The sequence below is a fragment of the Hyalella azteca genome, unplaced genomic scaffold (genome assembly GCF_000764305.2).
Source record: "Hyalella azteca isolate HAZT.00-mixed unplaced genomic scaffold, Hazt_2.0.2 contig2705, whole genome shotgun sequence".
Lineage (NCBI taxonomy): Eukaryota > Metazoa > Arthropoda > Malacostraca > Amphipoda > Hyalellidae > Hyalella > Hyalella azteca.
In genome coordinates, this window is record NW_025932970.1 from 61,077 (window position 1) to 80,731 (window position 19,655).

A 19,655-nucleotide genomic window follows, 5' to 3' on the forward strand; every position below is an offset into this window, starting at 1 on the left:
CTCAGCTGTGTGGTTCTTTCAGTACTCTTACAGTCATGGGAAGGTTAACGTGTGTGGCTCTTATCGTTTCTGTGTATTGCGTTTTTTCTGGAGCTTTTAGCCCAGAACTTACTCAAAATGTAAATCAGTGGATTTCTCATCGGGTGAGTTAAACCTTCAGACAGGTGTAGAATATGCCTTGGCATATAAATTTCTATCATAGAATAGTAGAAAGCGCACAGATACATGAAATAGCCTGTGACTGTGAGAATTTGGTCAGCGTCAGAAGTTATGATATTGATAAAAATTGCCGTAAAATTTCTTCCTGGCCTAAATGATTCCGATGAATAACGTAAATGATGAGCCAAAGATCACATCACTAGTAACGTTTATGATTCTAATTATTTATTGGTGCTTGAATAACGGAATTCTAATCTGTTGATTACTTTATGATACCTAGTTGAATTACTTTCGTATTGTCAAGTCATGTGCATTGAAACTTGCTATTAATCTTTAATGAACATTCTTCATACGTTATATTTAATATTATGTAGGTTAACAGAAAAAAGAACCTAATTTCTGTTAACGTGTTTGAAATTAGATTACGTGAAACACGATGGTTTTTCCTACTCAATTGAGAAGTCATGGACTCGTGTCTCATGGTCACGTTTGAGGTAACTGCTACTAGCTTTAACTACCGTAGTAGTAGTCAAACTACTACTAGCTTTAAGTTAGTGAATTTCAATCTTTGGGTACAGACGTTCAAAAGAATATGCGAATCAATATCCAGGCCTCTTGTATAGCAGCAAAAGCAAGTTTATGCTTCGCATTTGTTTGATTTTTGAATTTTTTTAATGACTACTACTACTAGAGAGGGGAATGGTGATTCTTCAATTCAATTATTCATCCCTTAGCCTGGGCTTAGAACTGTGTAACTAATTTCTTCCTAGCTGTTGAAAATTTTTTAGTGTTATCTCCACTACCATAGAATTGATTCTTACTGCCAGTCATGAAAAAATATATCGTGTACGGTATATTACCATTAAAAGTACCGCCTAAGGTAACATACGTCATTGTGTATGAAGTAAATTTTACACACTCTTAGATAGTTCGATAGAATCAAGCAAACATATCGCAAATATGCTACCGGAGGCAAGTTTTTTCGATCATTCTGTTGCAGTGGCCGATGCAAAGCGCGTGCGTAAGTCGGTATGGCGTAGCCGTAGCCTCAAGGACGTATGTCTGGACTTGTGCCTGTGCAAGAGTTGGCAACCGTAAAAATTGCTTCAACGGTTCAAACTATAGAAAAATTCATGCCACCAAATAAATATTAATCATATTCATTGTCCAACGCAGCTAATACTGAGAACGTAGGTAATATATATAACGTAGCTAATTTTTGCTGTTTCGAAGTTTTGATTAGTTTGAATTGAATATTTCCTGTGTGAAGTTGAATGAGCTAGTATCTCGATCGCGATAAAATGTGTGGGGACTCGTTTACATTGTGACCCTGTCTTCCGGGTGCGGTGAAGACTTAGAACCTTTATTGTATTAAAAGTTCAACAGTAAAATTATTGTAAAACATATATTTTACTGGTGCTCAAAACGGGCAAAAAACACTTTTAAAAAATGAAGTCAGTCCGCATGAAAAGGAGCTAATAAAGAATGGCCTGAGACTAGAGCGACAAGAAACCAAGAAATACCCTTTTTTATTTGAGTATGTAGCCGGTCTTACGTCATTTCCGCAAGCAAGTCGTATCTTCATCATTGTTTTTAAGGCGGCATCATTGGAAAAGATTCCTCGCTAACATATATTGAGGAAAACTCAATGAATAGCTACTTTTTATTGGCACGGAAACGTAGGTAGCATTGTTGCTCTGTGTAGAGTTTTTGTTGAACCTGGTTGCTGTTGTAGTAAAAAATGGGGGGCCACCCCCGGGTTTTACCCCGCGTCTTTCGCGTATTGATACTTGTATCTTACAACTTTATACTCACAACCCAGGAAATCGCGGAATGGGGGGTAAAATGTTACTTTTTCGGTCATAACTCGGCAACGCCTGACTCATCCACGTGCATGCAATCGCTTGCTTCAGTCCCGCGGTTATGGCAATGCCTAAAATTTAAGGTACGTCTTCGATCTCACTGCAATGTCGGGGAAAATCTTCGTAATTTCCGTCCCCTGTTCATCGTTTCGATAACGGTTATAGAATAGATGACATAGACTATACTTCTTTCTATCTTTTAAAATACAAGGTTGAGAGCAGCGAATAATTCAGCCATCTAGATAAAAAAATTGTAATTTCAGTGTTCAGGTTCGGCAAATAAAGAATTTAATCAATGACCATGTCACTGATTGGTGTGAAGGTAAATTATGTTGTAAATTACAATAATTATGGTTATGGTAAATTAATGTTATGTCATTATAATGTTATTGCCTGAGAATTTCACTAGCGACCGAAATAACTAAAACTAGCGAAATAACTAACACTAGCGACCATCGGAACCACCCGTCGAGTTTGGTGTGCAGCTATAGACCCTCGCCGAACCCCCGACCCCAAATCGCCGAACCCCTGAGCCCAAATCACCGAACCCCTGCAGCCCAAATCACCGAACCCCTGGCTCGATCGCACTCATGTTATATGAACCACCGAGCCAGCGTCATAGTGACTCTAGCTCATGTCAATAGACGTCTTTTCTATTGCTCAGCGACTGTTATCAATTTCTGTTGGCTGTTTGTGCCGTTATCAATACCGACGACATTGCTTGACCTCGTTGTATGGCGGCAAACCATTGGAAGATCGCTTATTGTTATTGCTGATGCCGTTATTGTTTCTTCAGTACGGAAATGTGATGAGCTTATTTATATCAATCACATTGCAATCTGAACTGTGGAATTGGTCTCATTGGTTAAAATTGGTTTGTGTTTGAGTCCAAGTTGACTTTACCATATTACATACCGGTAGTAGTTAGTATGTTTTGCATGTTGTTGTTGTATATTTGTTCGAAGTAGTTGATATCTTCTGGTGTGTTAATTATGCTCTAACAACTAAATTTTACTCTAAACGGAACAATTTTTCCCGCTCATATGTGCTTAAGCCCTAATAACATCCAATTTTCCATTTCAATGGTATAAGCTGCCACGCATATGGTGTGCAATTTCCTGTACCGAAATAATCACGATATTGTATATCCTGGGCGAGACGAAAACACGCAATAAACGTTACTCGTCTATATTTGTGTGGAACAAGCATGTGCTGGCGAGATAAGAGAGCTATGTCGGCTACACGTAAGAGGTTTCATCTCATGCTTGTGTACGAATGAACCTTCGTTCACTGATGGTAATGTTGCCTGAGAATTTCATGCCATCGTGCTAAAATTATACTGACTAATAAAATCTACTAAAGCATGGACTATCGAAATACCCTTTAGTATTTCGATAGGTGCAATACCTTTGGATATTAATAATAGTAATAATAGTAATAATTATAAAATTCCACTGCGAGTCGCATCTTGTGAACTGTAGTCGCGATCGCAATGTTTCGCGGCACAGCTTCCCACAGTCTGACGCTATAGGAATTTGCTCGGGTTTGGAATTTATTTAACTGAAGGTGTTACACCTGCCCGTCAAGAAATAACTTACACTTCTATGACACTTCTTTAGTGTCATTAATTTAGTGTCGCTTAGCTGCACATGTGCCGAGTTGTGTGGTGGTAACACCTGCGCGTAGGTCTAAACCGAGCGTTTGCCTACTATATACTTTGCTTGGTGTGGTGGAGTTTAATCAATCATATATGAGCATCACCATGGTACTCTTACTACGAAAGTGAAATAAGCAAATAGGTTATCTATTACTTACTAAAATCACATTCTGACTCTTTATAAGAATCAACTCATTAGCAGTATACTGTATGCATATGTAGGTGCCCATTATAGTGCTATATTGAGCAATGCTTGGTTGCAAGTGACGACTGAAGGAACTGGCTTTCGATACGTCAGTAATACGGTGTCCTGCAGCCTTTTAACACGAAAAGATTCTGTAGTTAAAATGATGTTTAGATTTGAAATCTCATTAGGAGCGGTGAGATTATCAGAATAAACCATCCCTATCTTCATTGAATTTCGGCTCCCGTGCGTTTTTTGTCCATTTTTCCTTTGTAGAAACGATTTTTTCGATTTCATCCAAGTTCAGACTGACATAAGTTATTCTAGTTTCGGTCCGTCTGAATAGGTACGCATTGAGTCAGTGATAGAAGAATATTTTGGCACACTGCACGTGAAAAATGTACTTCGCATATTTCGTAAATGCCTGCTCAGTTTCATCTATTCAATCTATTGTAGGAGAAACGCGCTGACTGCAACTCGCAGCGTTCGGTTCCGTTTCAAAATAACGTCCATGTCCTGAATGTTGAATAGACTGGACACTCTAGAAGTTCAATGCCATTGATGCATCAGTTTTTCAGCTAGAGGAAGTTTTCATTCATTTACATATGTAGGCTTTTGTGCTACTTTGCTTAGCCTTGCTACGACCAATTCAACAATGCCACGCACTAGTAAGATAAATGCTTTACGGATGATGACTTGCCCATATTGATCAGGATGTTGCACCAAACACGAATAGTATTCATACAGTTTAAATTGTTAGTATTCAAACTAAATTTAAAAATCATTTTAGTTCCAAGTATCATTTAGTTTAATATCGAATGCCAAACCCTATGAGAGTGATTATGATGTTTGTATACCTGCCACTCCTGCAACGAGTGTAGTCAGATTTGTAGCGTCGACAAAAACTGGCTCGTCTAGTGGTGCCTATATATATAGCTGCAGTCGATCGAATTTAACGAGCTCTCGTTGCCTCTCCCTATATTGATCATCGGGCAAAATCTGCTTATCACTTCTTCAGTTATCTCATAAATGTTCAAATATGTAAATTTCGATGAAATTCCAGTGCAATGTTGTTTTTAGCGCATTTTCTCATGTATGGAAAAAAAGCCCTATTGTGCTCGTCATGTCCGTCTGTCTGTCCGTCTGGCCGTCCGTCTGTCTGTGACTTCACGTTTTCGTCGACGAGAAAATGCGCTCTCTGTCACTCACTGCAGTGAGTACTGAGTTATATTTTTCTACCGTGTTTCTTCTAATGCTCGAGCAGAAGAAGCACGCTGGCTCAGGCTTGACAGACGAGGAGCTGCAGAAGCTGGTCGCTATGGGAGACGAGCAACACTTCCAGCAGGTGCTGCAGCCTATCCTCGTGCCCAGGGTGCCTGACACCCCCTCGCACGCCGTCGTCAGGAAGGTGAGCTGACTGAGCTCATTTTTACCTTCTATATCACATTTCGAAAAAACTGTGGAAAAATGGCCGGACCGGCGTTTAGGTGGCCGGCGGTCTCGTGAAATTCGCCCATGATGGTTCAGGCATCAGATTTTGACTTTAAAAAGAGGCGACTAGATTTTTTCCTCGTTTTTCTGGTCCGATTGTTTGTTTATAATTTTTCGGACAATGCATCAAGCCAATTAGATAATTAAAGCATTTATTTTGTCCTCACCCTTGCATCCGCCGTAATCACCGAAGGTACCTATGTCCTATGTGGTTTAATTTTATGTATTCAAAAATCACGAACATTTGTAAGGTCGTATGCTGTACGTGTTTCATGTCTCTCTATATTATTATCAGAGAAAACATTGTCTACAATGGTAGAGTGTTTATTTGCTACTTAATTCTTCCGAAAAGAAAATTCAATTTTTAACGTCAAATATATGAATTATTCATAATTCCGTCTGCAACACCGGTAGATTTTAGTCGCACCGACGTGGACCAATTTCAAAGATGGTATCGTACTCCACTTTGGGGTAATCCATTGAGAAATTGTGAACGTGCTGGACTATGAGTATTTACCTATTGGACAGAGAGTTTTTTTGTATGCATATTTCCCTAATCCACGTGGCGTCTCGGCAGTACCAAAAACAAGTGTCATCATAATTTGAGAAGGGTAGTTTCAGGGCAGCGACAGAGATTTTATTAGTAATTCTGCACAAAGTATACCTCATTGCAACGACCAAAATGCTGCGAGATCTGGAGACAGGAATCGGTGACAAGCCAAATATTATATTGTAATCTAAACTTGAACTCTAATTTATTATATTATGTTATCTTTTTAGCGCGTTTTCTCATATATGGAAAAAAATGCATTATTTTGCTCGCCATGTCCGTCTGTCCGTTCGTTTGTCCGTCCGTGACTTCGTTTTCGTCGACGAGAAAATGCACTCTGTGTCACTCACTGCAGTGAGTACTGAGTTATATTTTTTTAAATTACAGTTTACGCCACTGGGACAGGTTGGTCTGTGCAAAAATTTTCACTATTTCAAAGAAGCACTTATATGAATGATTTCGTTTATCGGTGGTCTATTGCAATAGTTCATTGTTACTCCATTACCAACACCAGCGCTGTCAGAAGGTCATTGGGAACAAGTTCTGACGCACCTCAGTCCTGCGTAGAGACTATGCGTTGAACTCTCAGTTCAACGCCCGTCTGTTCACTCGTCCATTTCGCTGTCTGAACTCAAGGGACCTTTGTACTAGAAGCTCGCGATCTTTGCAACGCTTACAGCCACCGAGTGCTGGGGTCAGAACGGGGACCTTGTTACGGGAGAAAACTGAAGAATAGAATAGAAGTGTCGGCACTGAGGAAATAGGCCCATGGCCTGTTGCCGATTCTTGTACCTATTTTTCGTGGCTTGATTCACAAGGGACCCCGCATTTGGAACCCGATCTGACAGATGACACGAATAATACGTATCTCCTTTTAGGTTATTAAAGATTTTATCTTTTCAATTTGTTTCTCCAGTATCTAATATTCATTTTGTATAGTTGTACTTTATTATTCCGTTATTGTTGGGTGAATGGCATATCTGTATGAAGGATGGGTTTTCCTCAGCTCTCGATTACATATAATTGGCAAAAAAAGTAGCTTAGAATTGGACTTGGAATTGGCAAAGAAAAAAAACCGACGCGTGATTAACAGTTGAGCGCAATAACTGGCACTTATTGTAATATGGTTGAATCACGGGGAACCGATTTTATAAATAAGGTTTCCCCACTCCCAACAAAGCGTACAGTTTCTGATTGTCTCAATTTCTTTGCAGCACATCGTAGACACTCTACGTGGCCTGCAGTGGACTGTGGACGAGGCTCAGTTCCAGGACAGAACTCCCATCGCTAACGACGTCACCTTCACTAACATCATCGCGACATTAGACCCTCTAGCCCCTCGACGCCTGGTTCTCGCATGTCACTACGACTCCTTGAAGACCAACTCCGGTCGCTTCGTGGGGGCTACGGACTCAGCGGTGCCCTGCGCACAGCTCCTCAACCTGGCATATGTGCTGCGTGACGCGCTTCAGGCTCACCGTGAACAGGTTAATGGAATATTGGGACTGCAGCAACACGATTGTGCTGGGTCGCTTTACCCAACACAATCGTGTTGGGTAAGGGGCATACGTAATATTTTATTACGTATACCCCTTCCAATTATAAGATCAGAGTAAACTAATTACAGTAATATGAACTATCGCTTATTCTTCTAACACTGCAGATCACATTCATTTGCTTACTGATAACATTGGACCACGAAGTTACACTACAACCAATATATTTCCATACATGTTCTATTTGCTGCGACCAACCGTTCGTCTCCAATCAATTCAAAGCAACGTTGTTAATCGGTAAATTTACTGGAACTGACATGTAAAGTTCTTATGAAGACTTAGTGATACTGACGTGCAGAGCTGGGCAGTGCTACTTTGAAATGTAGCGGGCGGTACCGCTACCGCTACACCCACTAGATTGTAGCGGGCGCTACGCTACTGAAAATGTAGCGGTCGCTACAGGTAGTGCGCTACTGCCCACCTCTGTTGACGTGTTAAGTTGACATAAGAAGGCTTACGTACAACCTCTGACGACCCCAGGGCAACGAAGTAACCCTGCAGCTGCTGTTCTTCGACGGCGAGGAGGCGTTCGTGCGGTGGTCGCGCTCAGACTCTACTTACGGAGCTCGGCAGCTCGCCGCTCAGCTGCAGCAAACGCCATACACCGACACCGGGGCTGCCGGCATCTCTCAGCTACACAGAATTGTGAGTCTTCTTCATTTTTAGCGCATTTTCTCATTTATGAAAAATGCACTATTGGCGTCGCCATGCCCGTCTGTCTGTCCGTCTGTGACTTCACGTTTTCGTCGACGAGAAGATGCGCTCTATATCACTCACTGCAGTGAGTACTGAGCTATATTTTTTTATTCTTGAACCATCAGCTCATTTATGTATCTTACTGTCTCAGTACAGTGCAGCCAAGGATTTAATTCATCGGTTACAAAATGTTCTGAGACTTGAATTTGTTTTTCAGTGCTGGTACTGCGTTCTCACTATACCATGGCTTACTTCCAGGACCTTTTCGTGCTCCTCGACCTGTTGGGGGTGAAGAACCCGAAGTTCTACAACTACTTCAGCGCCTCAGAGCCCTGGTACGCTAGACTCGTGTCCTTTGAGAGACGACTTAAGGCGCTGGGGCTCTACCAGGGCTTGCGGGACATGTTCCTGCAGGAGGACTGGTTCAACCCTGGCATTGAGGACGACCATATCCCCTTCCTAGAGCGTGGTGAGTGATGAGGGCGACCATATCCCCTTCCTGGAGCGTGGTGAGTGATGAGGGCGACCATATCCCCTTCCTGGAGCGTGGTGAGTGATGAGGGCGACCATATCCCCTTCCTGGAGCGTGGTGAGTGATGAGGGCGACCATATCCCTTCCTGGAGCGTGGTGAGTGATGAGGGCGACCATATCCCCTTCCTGGAGCGTGGTGAGTGATGAGGGCGACCATATCCCCTTCCTGGAGCGTGGTGCGTGTTTAGATCAACCAAAAAACTAAACCATTATCTCAAACTGTTGTATTAAAGTATTAAACTGTACCTTAAGTTAGAGATCGCTCTCCAGAATTGTTCACTTACTATCTCTGTACCCAGGAGTCCCCATCCTGCACTTGATCCCGTACCCGTTCCCGGCGGCCTGGCACAAGGACGGCGACAACGCGGCCAGCTTAGACGCCCCTACCATAGCCCTGCAGAACTCTCTCTTCCGCGCCCTCGTGGTTGACTACCTTCACCTCGTCCTATAGGGAGACGCTCGGAACTCCGCCTCCTCTAATGACCCCGCATATCTTCTCATGAGGGATGATCTTTAATATTTTCTGGATAAAGTAGATTCATTGTTCATGCCTGTGAATGGAGAAATTTTTAGAGCATTTTTATCTATGCTGCGTTCAGTCAAGTGACTGGAGAATTTTTTAGAGCAATTTAGAGAAATTTTGCAGTGCTGAGTCACGGCTTTTGTTTGGTTTTAGTGCGTTATTCATTTCGGTGCTACGAAATTTCTCGCTGAATTATGGTCGTGTTTCTGACGTAGGTGTATTTAATAGCCTAGCTGGTAAACACCCAAATTTCCTATAACAAGCTAAAATAAACTCTGTAATAACGTTAATGTTCATTCATTATAAAGTCATAACGTTAATGTTCATTCATTATAAAGTCACCAATTTGAAATTTTGCCTGTAAATCAATGTAGAACACTTATGTGATGGTTCTCAACGATGCTGCTGGAACATGTGAGGAGTGGACTAATTTATTGTCATAGATTTGGGCGCGAGGCTCTGCTGCTTGCACCCATGTCTGAAGTTCCACATGTCCATGCTTGCTGCAGCCGTTACAATTACAAGAGTTGTAGAATTTTTTAAGTTCGGAAGGTTTATATTATCAGCTCATATCCTGCGAGTATAAAATCCAGTATCTCAGGTTACTTTCTTGTGATTTTAAATCGACAAAATTGATAGAACTATTAACTGTATTCACTGCTGTGAACTCCTTGACTAAAAATGTGTTCGGAAAGTCTAGGCCTAATCGAGTATTTTAAAACGACATAATACATTTAATACACATGGATTTCATTATTTCAATTCTTTTTAACTGAATTTGAAACTTTGTAGTTGACTACATTGACTTTTTAAACGAGCTAAAATGACAGACATTGTAGAGGCGGGGTTCCGAAATATTGCTGGTGGTGGCGACTTGTCATTGTCAAGTCTATAGAGACTTTAATATCTGCTTAACTCGTGTGTGCGTTTAGTGTGTCATTGCGTACTTCAATTGTAATTATAAGTTTTACTTGGTGGAAAAGTTTCACCGGGAAATTTGTATTCTATGAGAGATCGCCAACTTGTCTCTTGATTCGTTTTTTTTTGTACACTTTATTATAAATTTAAAGTTTAATTGCCGTTCAATAATCATCACGATATTAAAAACATGGATCATTGCACTTGTATTTGAGGTAAATATTTTCTTGATAATCATTCTCAGTTTGCACTGCACGGCTGTTGTTTCTCCAGTCGAAGATTCGTTTGCATTCGTACACAAAAAATACGTTTTCGTAGTATAATTCATGAATAACTGTGTTAGTATACATATTCTTACGCGCAACATTCGAATCTATATCAACTTCTTATATTCATGTGATTCATATAATTATTCAAAAATTGTATTCTTTTTTGTTGAACATTTGTTTGATTTATTTTCAATAAGAAATCATTTATTTATCGAAAAGAAAAATCTTGAAACTGGTTTCATACGGAATCGGATTCCAGACGACCGTAATATTTTTATCTATTCTTATTTCATTAACAAGATTAGTTATTTTTCCTTAGTTGACGCTTTGAACACTCAACTCATGGCCTTCAGCTCAACACATAATTTAAGGCAGTAATGGATTCTATGTTTCGTATCATTCCATTATTTACATTTAACATGCAACTCGTACGTGTTATCAGGGCTATTTCATTCACTATAACTAAATAATTCAGGCTGAAGGGAGCCCCTTTTCACTGTGAGTTGGTGTGCCGTGACTTTTTTTTTCTCAGTCGTTCCGTGTGAGAAATTTATTATTTAAAATCTGCAATGAAAATTAACTAGAAATAATTGTTCCAAATTAGTAAGATCTAATCAATATCGGATTTAATAATAGTAAATTATTTTATAACAAGTCAAGCATACGGTGTAACTTATACTTTCACGTTCATTGAAAATCTATATTATTATAGTCGTAATTTGACTTAACAAATGCCGATAATCAGCGGTCATTGCGGCACTGTAAACAAATTCCTTTGCATGTGATATTTAAGTACGTATTACAATATCCGTGTCACACATATGATATATCATTCTTATATATTTGATATTATGCTTCACTTGACCATTTCACTTTATATCATGAATACAAGCGTAACAAGTGAAGTCCTGAGTCTACCCAATCCTGATCATATACCGCCCAGTAATGGCCAGCTTTACCGATCAACTAAACAGACGAGCAACATGTTTTGGGGGGAATACGTTTTTTGGTTATTTTTTTTCCTCATAATTTAGGAAATAATGATCAATTATTTAGATTGGGGGAAAATTATCATATGTAGTTATAATGTTCACTCCAACTGAAAGTTCTAAACGGTCGCAGTCTTAAATAAGTCTAACGCAGAGATGGTAAAGTGCTAACAACTTGATTGCTTGAAGTTAGTAGTACATTATTCAGGGGTTATTTGAGCGAATATTATGGAGGACCGTAAAATTATTATGTTAACAATGGAAGTCAATGTCCAAACCTCCGGATTTCTCAGGACTTTAAAATTATTGTCGGAAAAATTTTTTTTTAGTTTTATTCATGAGCGGTATAAAGTTTACCTATCTCATGCATTTAGGTCGATCAAAGTCATGTACTTCAAATCTTTAGATTTTATTAATGAATGTGGTCAAATTGCAAAATTTCGTCAGTACATCAAATGCATTTTGAAAACCTGCTACCCTATCGACCAACGCCAACGAAAAATGTCGTTTTACTCAACAAAAAAATTTGTCGATACTCGGGTATTTAATCGAATTGAACAACGGAACAAATTTTGTCTTCCTATAATGAATACTATACTATGAATGAATACTATATATTCATACTATACTATACTATACTATACTATACTATATATATACTATATATTCCTATAATGAATGAATACTATAATACTAACATTTTTCGGTTGCGCATCATTTGAATGTGCAAAAAATCATCAGTTATAAATTGAACAATTCATTAATTATAAATATATATAGTCGGTCAACCTCACAGCTGCATGTGAGGCGCAATCCTATTTAAAAATCGGTGGTAAAAATACAAAATTTGTAGGTGTCCAGTTAGAAACATTTTTGAAGCAAAGATCTGGATGATCATGAGTTCCAATTATCCAGTAAGATATGCATTTGATTGATTGCAATTTAGAGTCCATACGGGAACGTCATACAACCGATGGCAACACAAATATATATATTAAAACTTTAGTGTTGCCATGAAATTATCGATTCTTCTTAGAATTCCAGGCCAGAAACAACTGTTTATTTTGAATTATTGATTAGGAGTTCATTGTGCATAGGTATTTATCGACCCGTGATAGTAGTAGTAGTAGCAGTTGTAGTAGTAAATATAGACCTTTTGTTTGATCCAAACTGATGCTCAAACATAAGTCATTATCAAAAATCGCTTTCTAAAAGCTGTTTAAGCATATCTTGCGTCATGAATTACCAGCTAAGCACTCTGTCAACGCAATCCACGGCACATTGAATTGAGATGACAAAACCTGCCGGAACTTAGGCCTACTAAAGGAATAGCCGGATGAATGAAACATTCTAGAATGCTTACCACAGACACAGCATCCATAGACTAGACTCAGTTGATGTTTAGATTTATTATATAAGAGAATAGAATAACAATTTGCTTGTCAAGGGAAAGTTGGGAAGTTATTTTTATATAATTGACTGGCACAGTTCAGTTCTTTCACATAAATTCATGCGGTTTTTTCTAGGACTTGCGCTGTCGCGCAGGCAGAAAGGGCGGATGCACGCATCGTACGATCCCACGATGGCCAACTGCCGCCAAATGAGTTTCAATAGTCTTAGTCAAGCCTCGGCACCGGGCGAGTGAGTGTGTGTGCGTCTCTTTACTCAAACATGCCGGGTGTGATCGGCCCACGAGAAAATTTTGAACCTACACGACCCACTTCGGCGTCATGAACATTGCATAAATACCAATGTTTTACCCTCAGTGAACTCTTCTTTTACTTTTTTTTAAACTGTGTGATAGAAGTGAATGTTTCGCAATTCTAATGTGTGGGCTGAATATTTTCATCTTGACTTCTTAGCTTTACGCTACGCAGGTCAAAGTCAAACTGCTTTGACTTTCTCTATGCAGCTCAATGAGCTCATGAATAGTCGCGTTTGTTTTCGTTGGCATATTACACTACGTTTTATTTTGGTGAACTCGTTGCTTATACCTAACTTGATCTGAAAACAAGCTGAAGGCTCTTGCCAGTTTTACAGTGGAAATCTTAGCGGCAATATAGCCTAAGCTAGGTTGGACGTAGCCTAGGTCCTACTGTCCTAGGAGGCGTTTACCTAGGTAGGCTTAGTGAGAATGCAGTCCTAAATACTGTAAACCTATCTTTGATTTATACCGGTTTTCAATCTTGGTATTATTGCAGATTAACTACATCCAAAAAAAGGGTGTTTTTTTTAATTATATGTTTTTTGGGGTGTAGATTACGAATCTGAAATCCATTTTTGGCGGTCGGCATCGGAAAACCGATTTTTTTCGCGACTTACTAACATGGGGGTTACGTAACTTACGTTACCCACTCACCTTTATTTACTAACATGGGGGTTACGTAACTTACGTTACCCACTCACCTTTATATAAAGGGTCGGATTGTTCATCGAAATTTTACAAAAAGCTCTTAGGTTGGGTTAAGTCAGCCAAGTTCCTTTTTTTAGATAGCATTTTGATCTAAAAGGAACCTGGGCGAACCAACCCAACCTGCGAGTTGGCGTTAGGTTGTGATCTCTCGATGTGGCAATGTATCTCCAGATTTATGGACAAAGAAGACGAAAATGTTACCCGTTGCAGTGCAACGGGTAACATTTTCGTCTTCTTTACCCGTTGCAGTGCAACGGGTAAGTTTCATTCAAGATGTCGTGCGCTACGTGTGATCGGTATTATTGCAAAAAATCGGTTTTCCGATGCCGACCGCCAAAAATGGATTTCAGATTCGTAATCTACACCCCAAAAAACATATAATTAAAAAAAAAACACCCTTTTTTTTGGATGTAGTTAATCTGCAATAATACCTCTAAATTATTTGTTTCTACACATTACTAAAATGATTTTTCTTAGCGATTTGTTTCAATGGCTATTTTTAGCTCATCGTAATTCGTAAGGAATTTCTATGTTATTAACTTGGAACTTGGTTTACATTTACTGACCGGCGTATGTCATCATCAAAGATTGTTCACGAAATTCGCTGATGAAAGATAACGACTAACGAGTTACTGATTTGATTAGGTTACCAAAATAAGCCGGAAATATCCACGTGACTTAATTAACAATTTAACATTACTCCATTCACTGAATAACTAAGATGTAGTAGTCAAATATTTGAATTGTCAATGGTTAAGTCAGGTTAACCAATGAATAACTTAGAATGTGGTCAGTAATAGTAAGGCCTGTAAACGTACGGGTGGTACGGCGAATGATACGGACTCCAGTCCAGTTACCTGAATAAGTTGTTTTCTTTCATGAACTGATGAAGAACAAACCTCTGCCTCAGCTACCTAACTTTTGTGTATAGATTAGTTGTGGTGATGAATATTTAATGCTAATACCGTGATGCTCCTAAAAGGTACACAAGTTACGACTATCCATGAGATGGTATAACGAAGAACCTGTTTCGGCACTATACTGTTCATTAATTTAGTCTGTAATTCTGGGTGGAATAGATCTAACCTCTCCCCGCATGACAATTCGGAGAAATTAATTCGGTATCACCGTATCTGAATGGAGCGTTTGCGCACAATTTAAAATTTCCACCTATTGGTTTTCTAACGTAGGTATGACTAATATTTTATTTGTATCGAGTTCCCGAGGTGCTGCCCAAGCACAAAATCTACGATAGCTGCTTACTTGGTATGCTAGGTACCAAGGAGTTGCTGTTGCCGGCATGTGCGTTGGCTAGGAACCGGTTTTTTAAACCCCCGCTTCACATTTTTTAGTACCGACCTCAAATTCTCTCTATTTATTATTTAAGGGAATGCACTAGATTATGCTTTTTAAAGCGAATTCGTCAGTATCCAGGTCGTTTTCTGCATTGATTAAACTTTGAAAATTGGTATTTTTCGTTTTCAAAGAATAATTTATACATTTTTATTTTTAAAAATGTAATTCGTATTTCGGGAGAATAGAATGACCAATACGTAGGCAAGGCACTTTCTACATTATTATTGCCGTTATGAATATTTTATGTAAGAAAAATATCTTGTGAATAATGCACTAATATCTTGGGGAAAGTGCTCGCTTGGGTTTCAACGATTTGCTGGGTGTGAAAGACTGAGAAATAAATATCAGATAGAGGAGACGGTGAATTACCCCAAACCTTACTAAAATTTTATTGGAATACTAATTTTTGCCTCTTGAATTTAAAGTACCGCCAAGGCGCCAACTAAAGGTTTATCTCCGAATAATATAACGAAGATTTGTCACACTTACCGTTAAATTACATACATGCATAGAACTCTCACAAAACCAAGGTATTTATTTCATTGAAGCTAATTTAACAGCTTGCTCTCTTTGAACTTCTGTAGCATTGAGAGCCCTACGTTCTCATGCTACAATTTTCAAAAAAATCTTAGTCATTTAATACACAACAAGCTATTTTAAATAAAGAAATTTTATGTCAAAGTTACCTCGTATAAGTCTTTCATTCATTCGTGCATGACAAAGACAAGAACCGCAAACGTGCGTTAGTTGGGAGGATGACCTAACTCTATTCAGGCTGCAAGTCTTTAAAATTAGTTCTTTTTGTCGAGCTCATTCCATAGTGTGGCGTGACGAGCAGAGCTTATAGAAGCTTGCCTGCCTGTCAGTCGGAGAAGTCCTTACCAGCGCGACACTGCGAGTTCTAGTCTTCCTCTACTTTTATCTTAATCTTGTTGCTGCCTGCGTTTTGTGAGCTTATTTGGTTTCAGTGTTTTACTTGCCGTTCTATTTTTTACATTTATGGCTTGGTTTCTAATTTTATGCTGTCATTTGCTGCGTGTTTTTGGTTCGGTTCTTCCGCTCTTTATCTCCCGTTGCTCCGTACTCCTATTTTACATTGCCTTTTTCTACTTTCTTTAATTTCTATGGATATTTTCACAGCCGATTAATTTTGCTTCTTATTTTGCTGCAAGTTTTCAGATTTCTCTTTTCCGTCACCTTTAATGTCTGCATTTGTGCTTCATCATCATACTGTTATTTATTCTTTCCTTCACATACTGGATATTAATGATTTAAAATATTTATACAGATATATAATTCCTAAATTTATCAGTTATGAGTTTGAAACTTCACGCACTGCTCATTTCAATAAAACTGATGGTTTAAAGAGTATACGGATGTTTCCAATTACTATTTTATTTTCACAAAAAATGGAATCTCTTCCTTTGACTAAACTGCTATGTCTGCTATGTTCGTTTGTCGACGTTTGTATATAAAACTCGATATCCAAGTCCATTCATTTGTTTTCTTAAGCCTAAAGAATTAGCTGACGAAGATAAAATAAATGATGATCTCGCGCTGACTCACATCCTAGATTAAAGCCTCACGTCATCACTGTATTGTGTCACAGGCATTGCACGTCGAAATTGTGAAATTCAACTATGATGTTTGAGTTCAAATATTTTCACCGCAAATATCACGTACGTTGATGATATGCTCGGTCAGAATCTTGACTAAACATCGAATAGAATTAGTCATGTATCGTTCACTCAATTAGTAGCTGCATGGGGATTTAAATTTAATTGATGATTTGATGTATTTGTGCGGGCGGTGTGAATGAATTAAAAATTATTTTTAATTCATTTTGCAGACGTAAAATTGCGAACAAATCTGTAAACTTTTGTATAGATCTAATTTTAAGAGCTTCATTTAAAACAAAAGTGAAGTTTCAAGCTAGAAGGGCTGTCCTGTGCGTAAAGTGCAATCTTGATCAATTTAATAGTGCTATATAAAATATTGCATTATTAGTGCGGTATAAAAAGGGTTGGCTTCATTCTAGTGCATGACGTCCGGAGATACGGATTGCATCCGGAACAGAAGCGCATTGAAATTATTCTTGTCTATAATTCATAATTATATGTCCTTGTGTGAATGATAAGCCAGCCGCTTGATCTCGAATGAGTCTTATCAGTAGAGATTAAAGTCTTGTACTTGTTCTTACCATAGTCACGTGTTATCTTTAGGGCTGAATAGCCTACTTTGTTCCTAGTAAATTTAAATGAAAGTTTATCGGGATTTGAGTATGAAAACAACGAAGTGGTTCTTAATGTTTTTCCAACTCTATATAATTAACTAACTCTTACTATATAGGCTAGAATATCTCCAATAGTAACTATTGAAGATTGGAATTGCTTTAATAACTAGCTATTCAATTACCAAATAACTCTAATAATATTAAAGTGAGAAAAAATCATGTTGGTTCTGAAACCAGGTCTTGCTTGTATGAATATTTATAACTTAAAACGATGCACTAAGTTACAGCCTATAGCAGTGGGGACTAATGATCGGTCTTTTATCAATGGTGTTTATCTGTCTTGTGTTTTTTATTTAGCTTCACTGCACAGCAGAGCCTGCAGACGCTGTCTGCGTCCGGTCTTGAAAACCCTGTTCTTTTATCTAGAAAATGCACTCAAAGGAATGGGTCACATTGTCCAATAATGACACACTTTCTCACTAAAAACACATTCAGGAAGCTGACGTAGCACTGATACGTGTTTACTCAAGCAAAACTTGATCAGTATTACCCACACAGGGGTAAAAGTGCTTGACTATTTGGACAAGACACCTCTTATTTTTCTGAGTGTGCTAAGCAACAAAGCGAGCCATTTTGTCTAGTGTTTTATTACACTGTCGCTTTAGATTGCACCTTTCTAACCGCCTGCATTCTGGTTATGGTCTGTTCTGTAGTTCTTGGTTTGCGTTATTGGAAGAATGGTGGTCATAATGGATGTCTTAATTTATTAATCTATAATTCTAATGAATAGTTTATTAATCCATAATTCTAATGAATTAATCACTGCTAGAATTCATTTCGCGCAGTTTAACTATATCTATCAGTACTGGTACAAACGGAATACAAATTGAGGCTATGGTATTCGGACTTAGTCTAATATACCTAATCCAATATAACGTTTAAAGAGTTTTGTAGTTAATGAAGAGCAAATCTGGTTAATTATAATCATATCATGCTTTACCTTGAAAGTAACTTTGATTCTATATTTTTAGTTAGCTCATTGCCCGAATATATTTTCTTTGGATTGTCATCATTCGAAAAAATTGTTTCACTGCCTAAGTGATTCATCCATAACCATGTACAAACAATTTCTCCCCGTTGCTTCTCTGCTGCTGGTCACAGTCTGGCGTCATGCTATGTGAGTCAGCGTCGCATGTGACACCACTCACGCTACTTATGCATGCGTCACGCCACACGTCCATGCGTCACGCCACTCGTCCATGCGTCGCGCCACTCGTCCATGCGTCGCGCCACTCGTCCATGCGTCATCCATGCGTCACGCCACTCGTCCATGCGTCACGCCACTCGTCCATGCGTCACGCCACTCGTCCATGCGTCACGCCACTCGTCCATGCGTCACGCCACTCGTCCATGCGCCACGTCACTCATCCATGCGTCACGTCACTCATCCATGCGTCACGTCACTCATCCATGCGTCACGCCACTCATCCATGCGTCACGTCACTCGTCCATGCGTCACGTCACTCGTCCATGCGTCACGCCACTCGTCCATGCGTCACGCCACTCGTCCATGCGCCACGTCACTCATCCATGCGTTACGCCACTCATCCATGCGTCGCGCCACTCATCCATGCGTCACGCCACTCATCCATGCGTCACGCCACTCATCCATGCGTCACGCCACTCATCCATGCGTCACGTCACTCGTACATGCGTCGCGCCACTCATCCATGCGTCACGTCACTCATCCATGCGTCACGCCACTCATCCATGCGTCGCGCCACTCGTCCATGCGTCACGCCACTCGATCATCCATGCGTCATGAGACCGGAACGTGACTGCAGTATACATGCTGCAGGTCGTCTGGCTGTTATGATAAAAGAATTACTATATCTAAGCTGGTATGATTAACGCTGATGGTAAGTCCCGATTTAAGCTGGTGTAATTAACTGGGTGTTTACTATTAAGAGGCGTGATTATTCTATCAGATGTTGGCGTTAATCTGTTAATCTGAACAATTCTCTCATGAACTTGCTAAGGTTTTGTGGAAATTGATGTACATTTTTTATTGTATGACTTAAATTTTTGCTGCATTGTTAATTAGATGCACTTTGTGTTTATTAACTTAATGAACAAATAGTACGAACTAACCTTGTCCAGTCCTGCAATTAACGTACGGTCTCCTAGTTCAGTTTTTTTTCTAGACTACAGGCTTGTTAAGATTTTTTCAGAAATTATCTTGACTCACACAAACGAAAGTTTTGTAT

General features: G+C 39.3%; 1 protein-coding gene across 1 annotated transcript; it reads left to right on the top strand.

Moving 5' to 3' along the window:
• Nucleotides 1-6: 6 nt before the first annotated feature.
• On the top strand, nucleotides 7-10,577 carry LOC108679778 (glutaminyl-peptide cyclotransferase). The gene is made up of 6 exons (XM_018168503.2): nucleotides 7-143; nucleotides 5,127-5,270; nucleotides 7,118-7,390; nucleotides 7,940-8,104; nucleotides 8,414-8,624; nucleotides 8,987-10,577. Exons 1-6 carry the CDS (start codon nucleotides 36-38, stop codon nucleotides 9,136-9,138), a joined length of 1,053 nt encoding a protein of 350 aa, XP_018023992.1. The 5' UTR covers nucleotides 7-35; the 3' UTR covers nucleotides 9,139-10,577.
• The last annotated feature ends 9,078 nt before the right edge of the window (nucleotides 10,578-19,655 follow it).

Coding starts and splice junctions, on each gene's coding strand:
- LOC108679778 (XM_018168503.2), top strand. CDS start 36: ATGGGAAGGTTAACGTGTGTGGCTCTTATCGTTTCTGTGTATTGCGTT. Junction 144..5,126: donor ATCAGTGGATTTCTCATCGG/GTGAGTTAAACC, acceptor ATGCTCGAGCAG/AAGAAGCACGCTGGCTCAGG. Junction 7,391..7,939: donor TTCAGGCTCACCGTGAACAG/GTTAATGGAATA, acceptor TGACGACCCCAG/GGCAACGAAGTAACCCTGCA.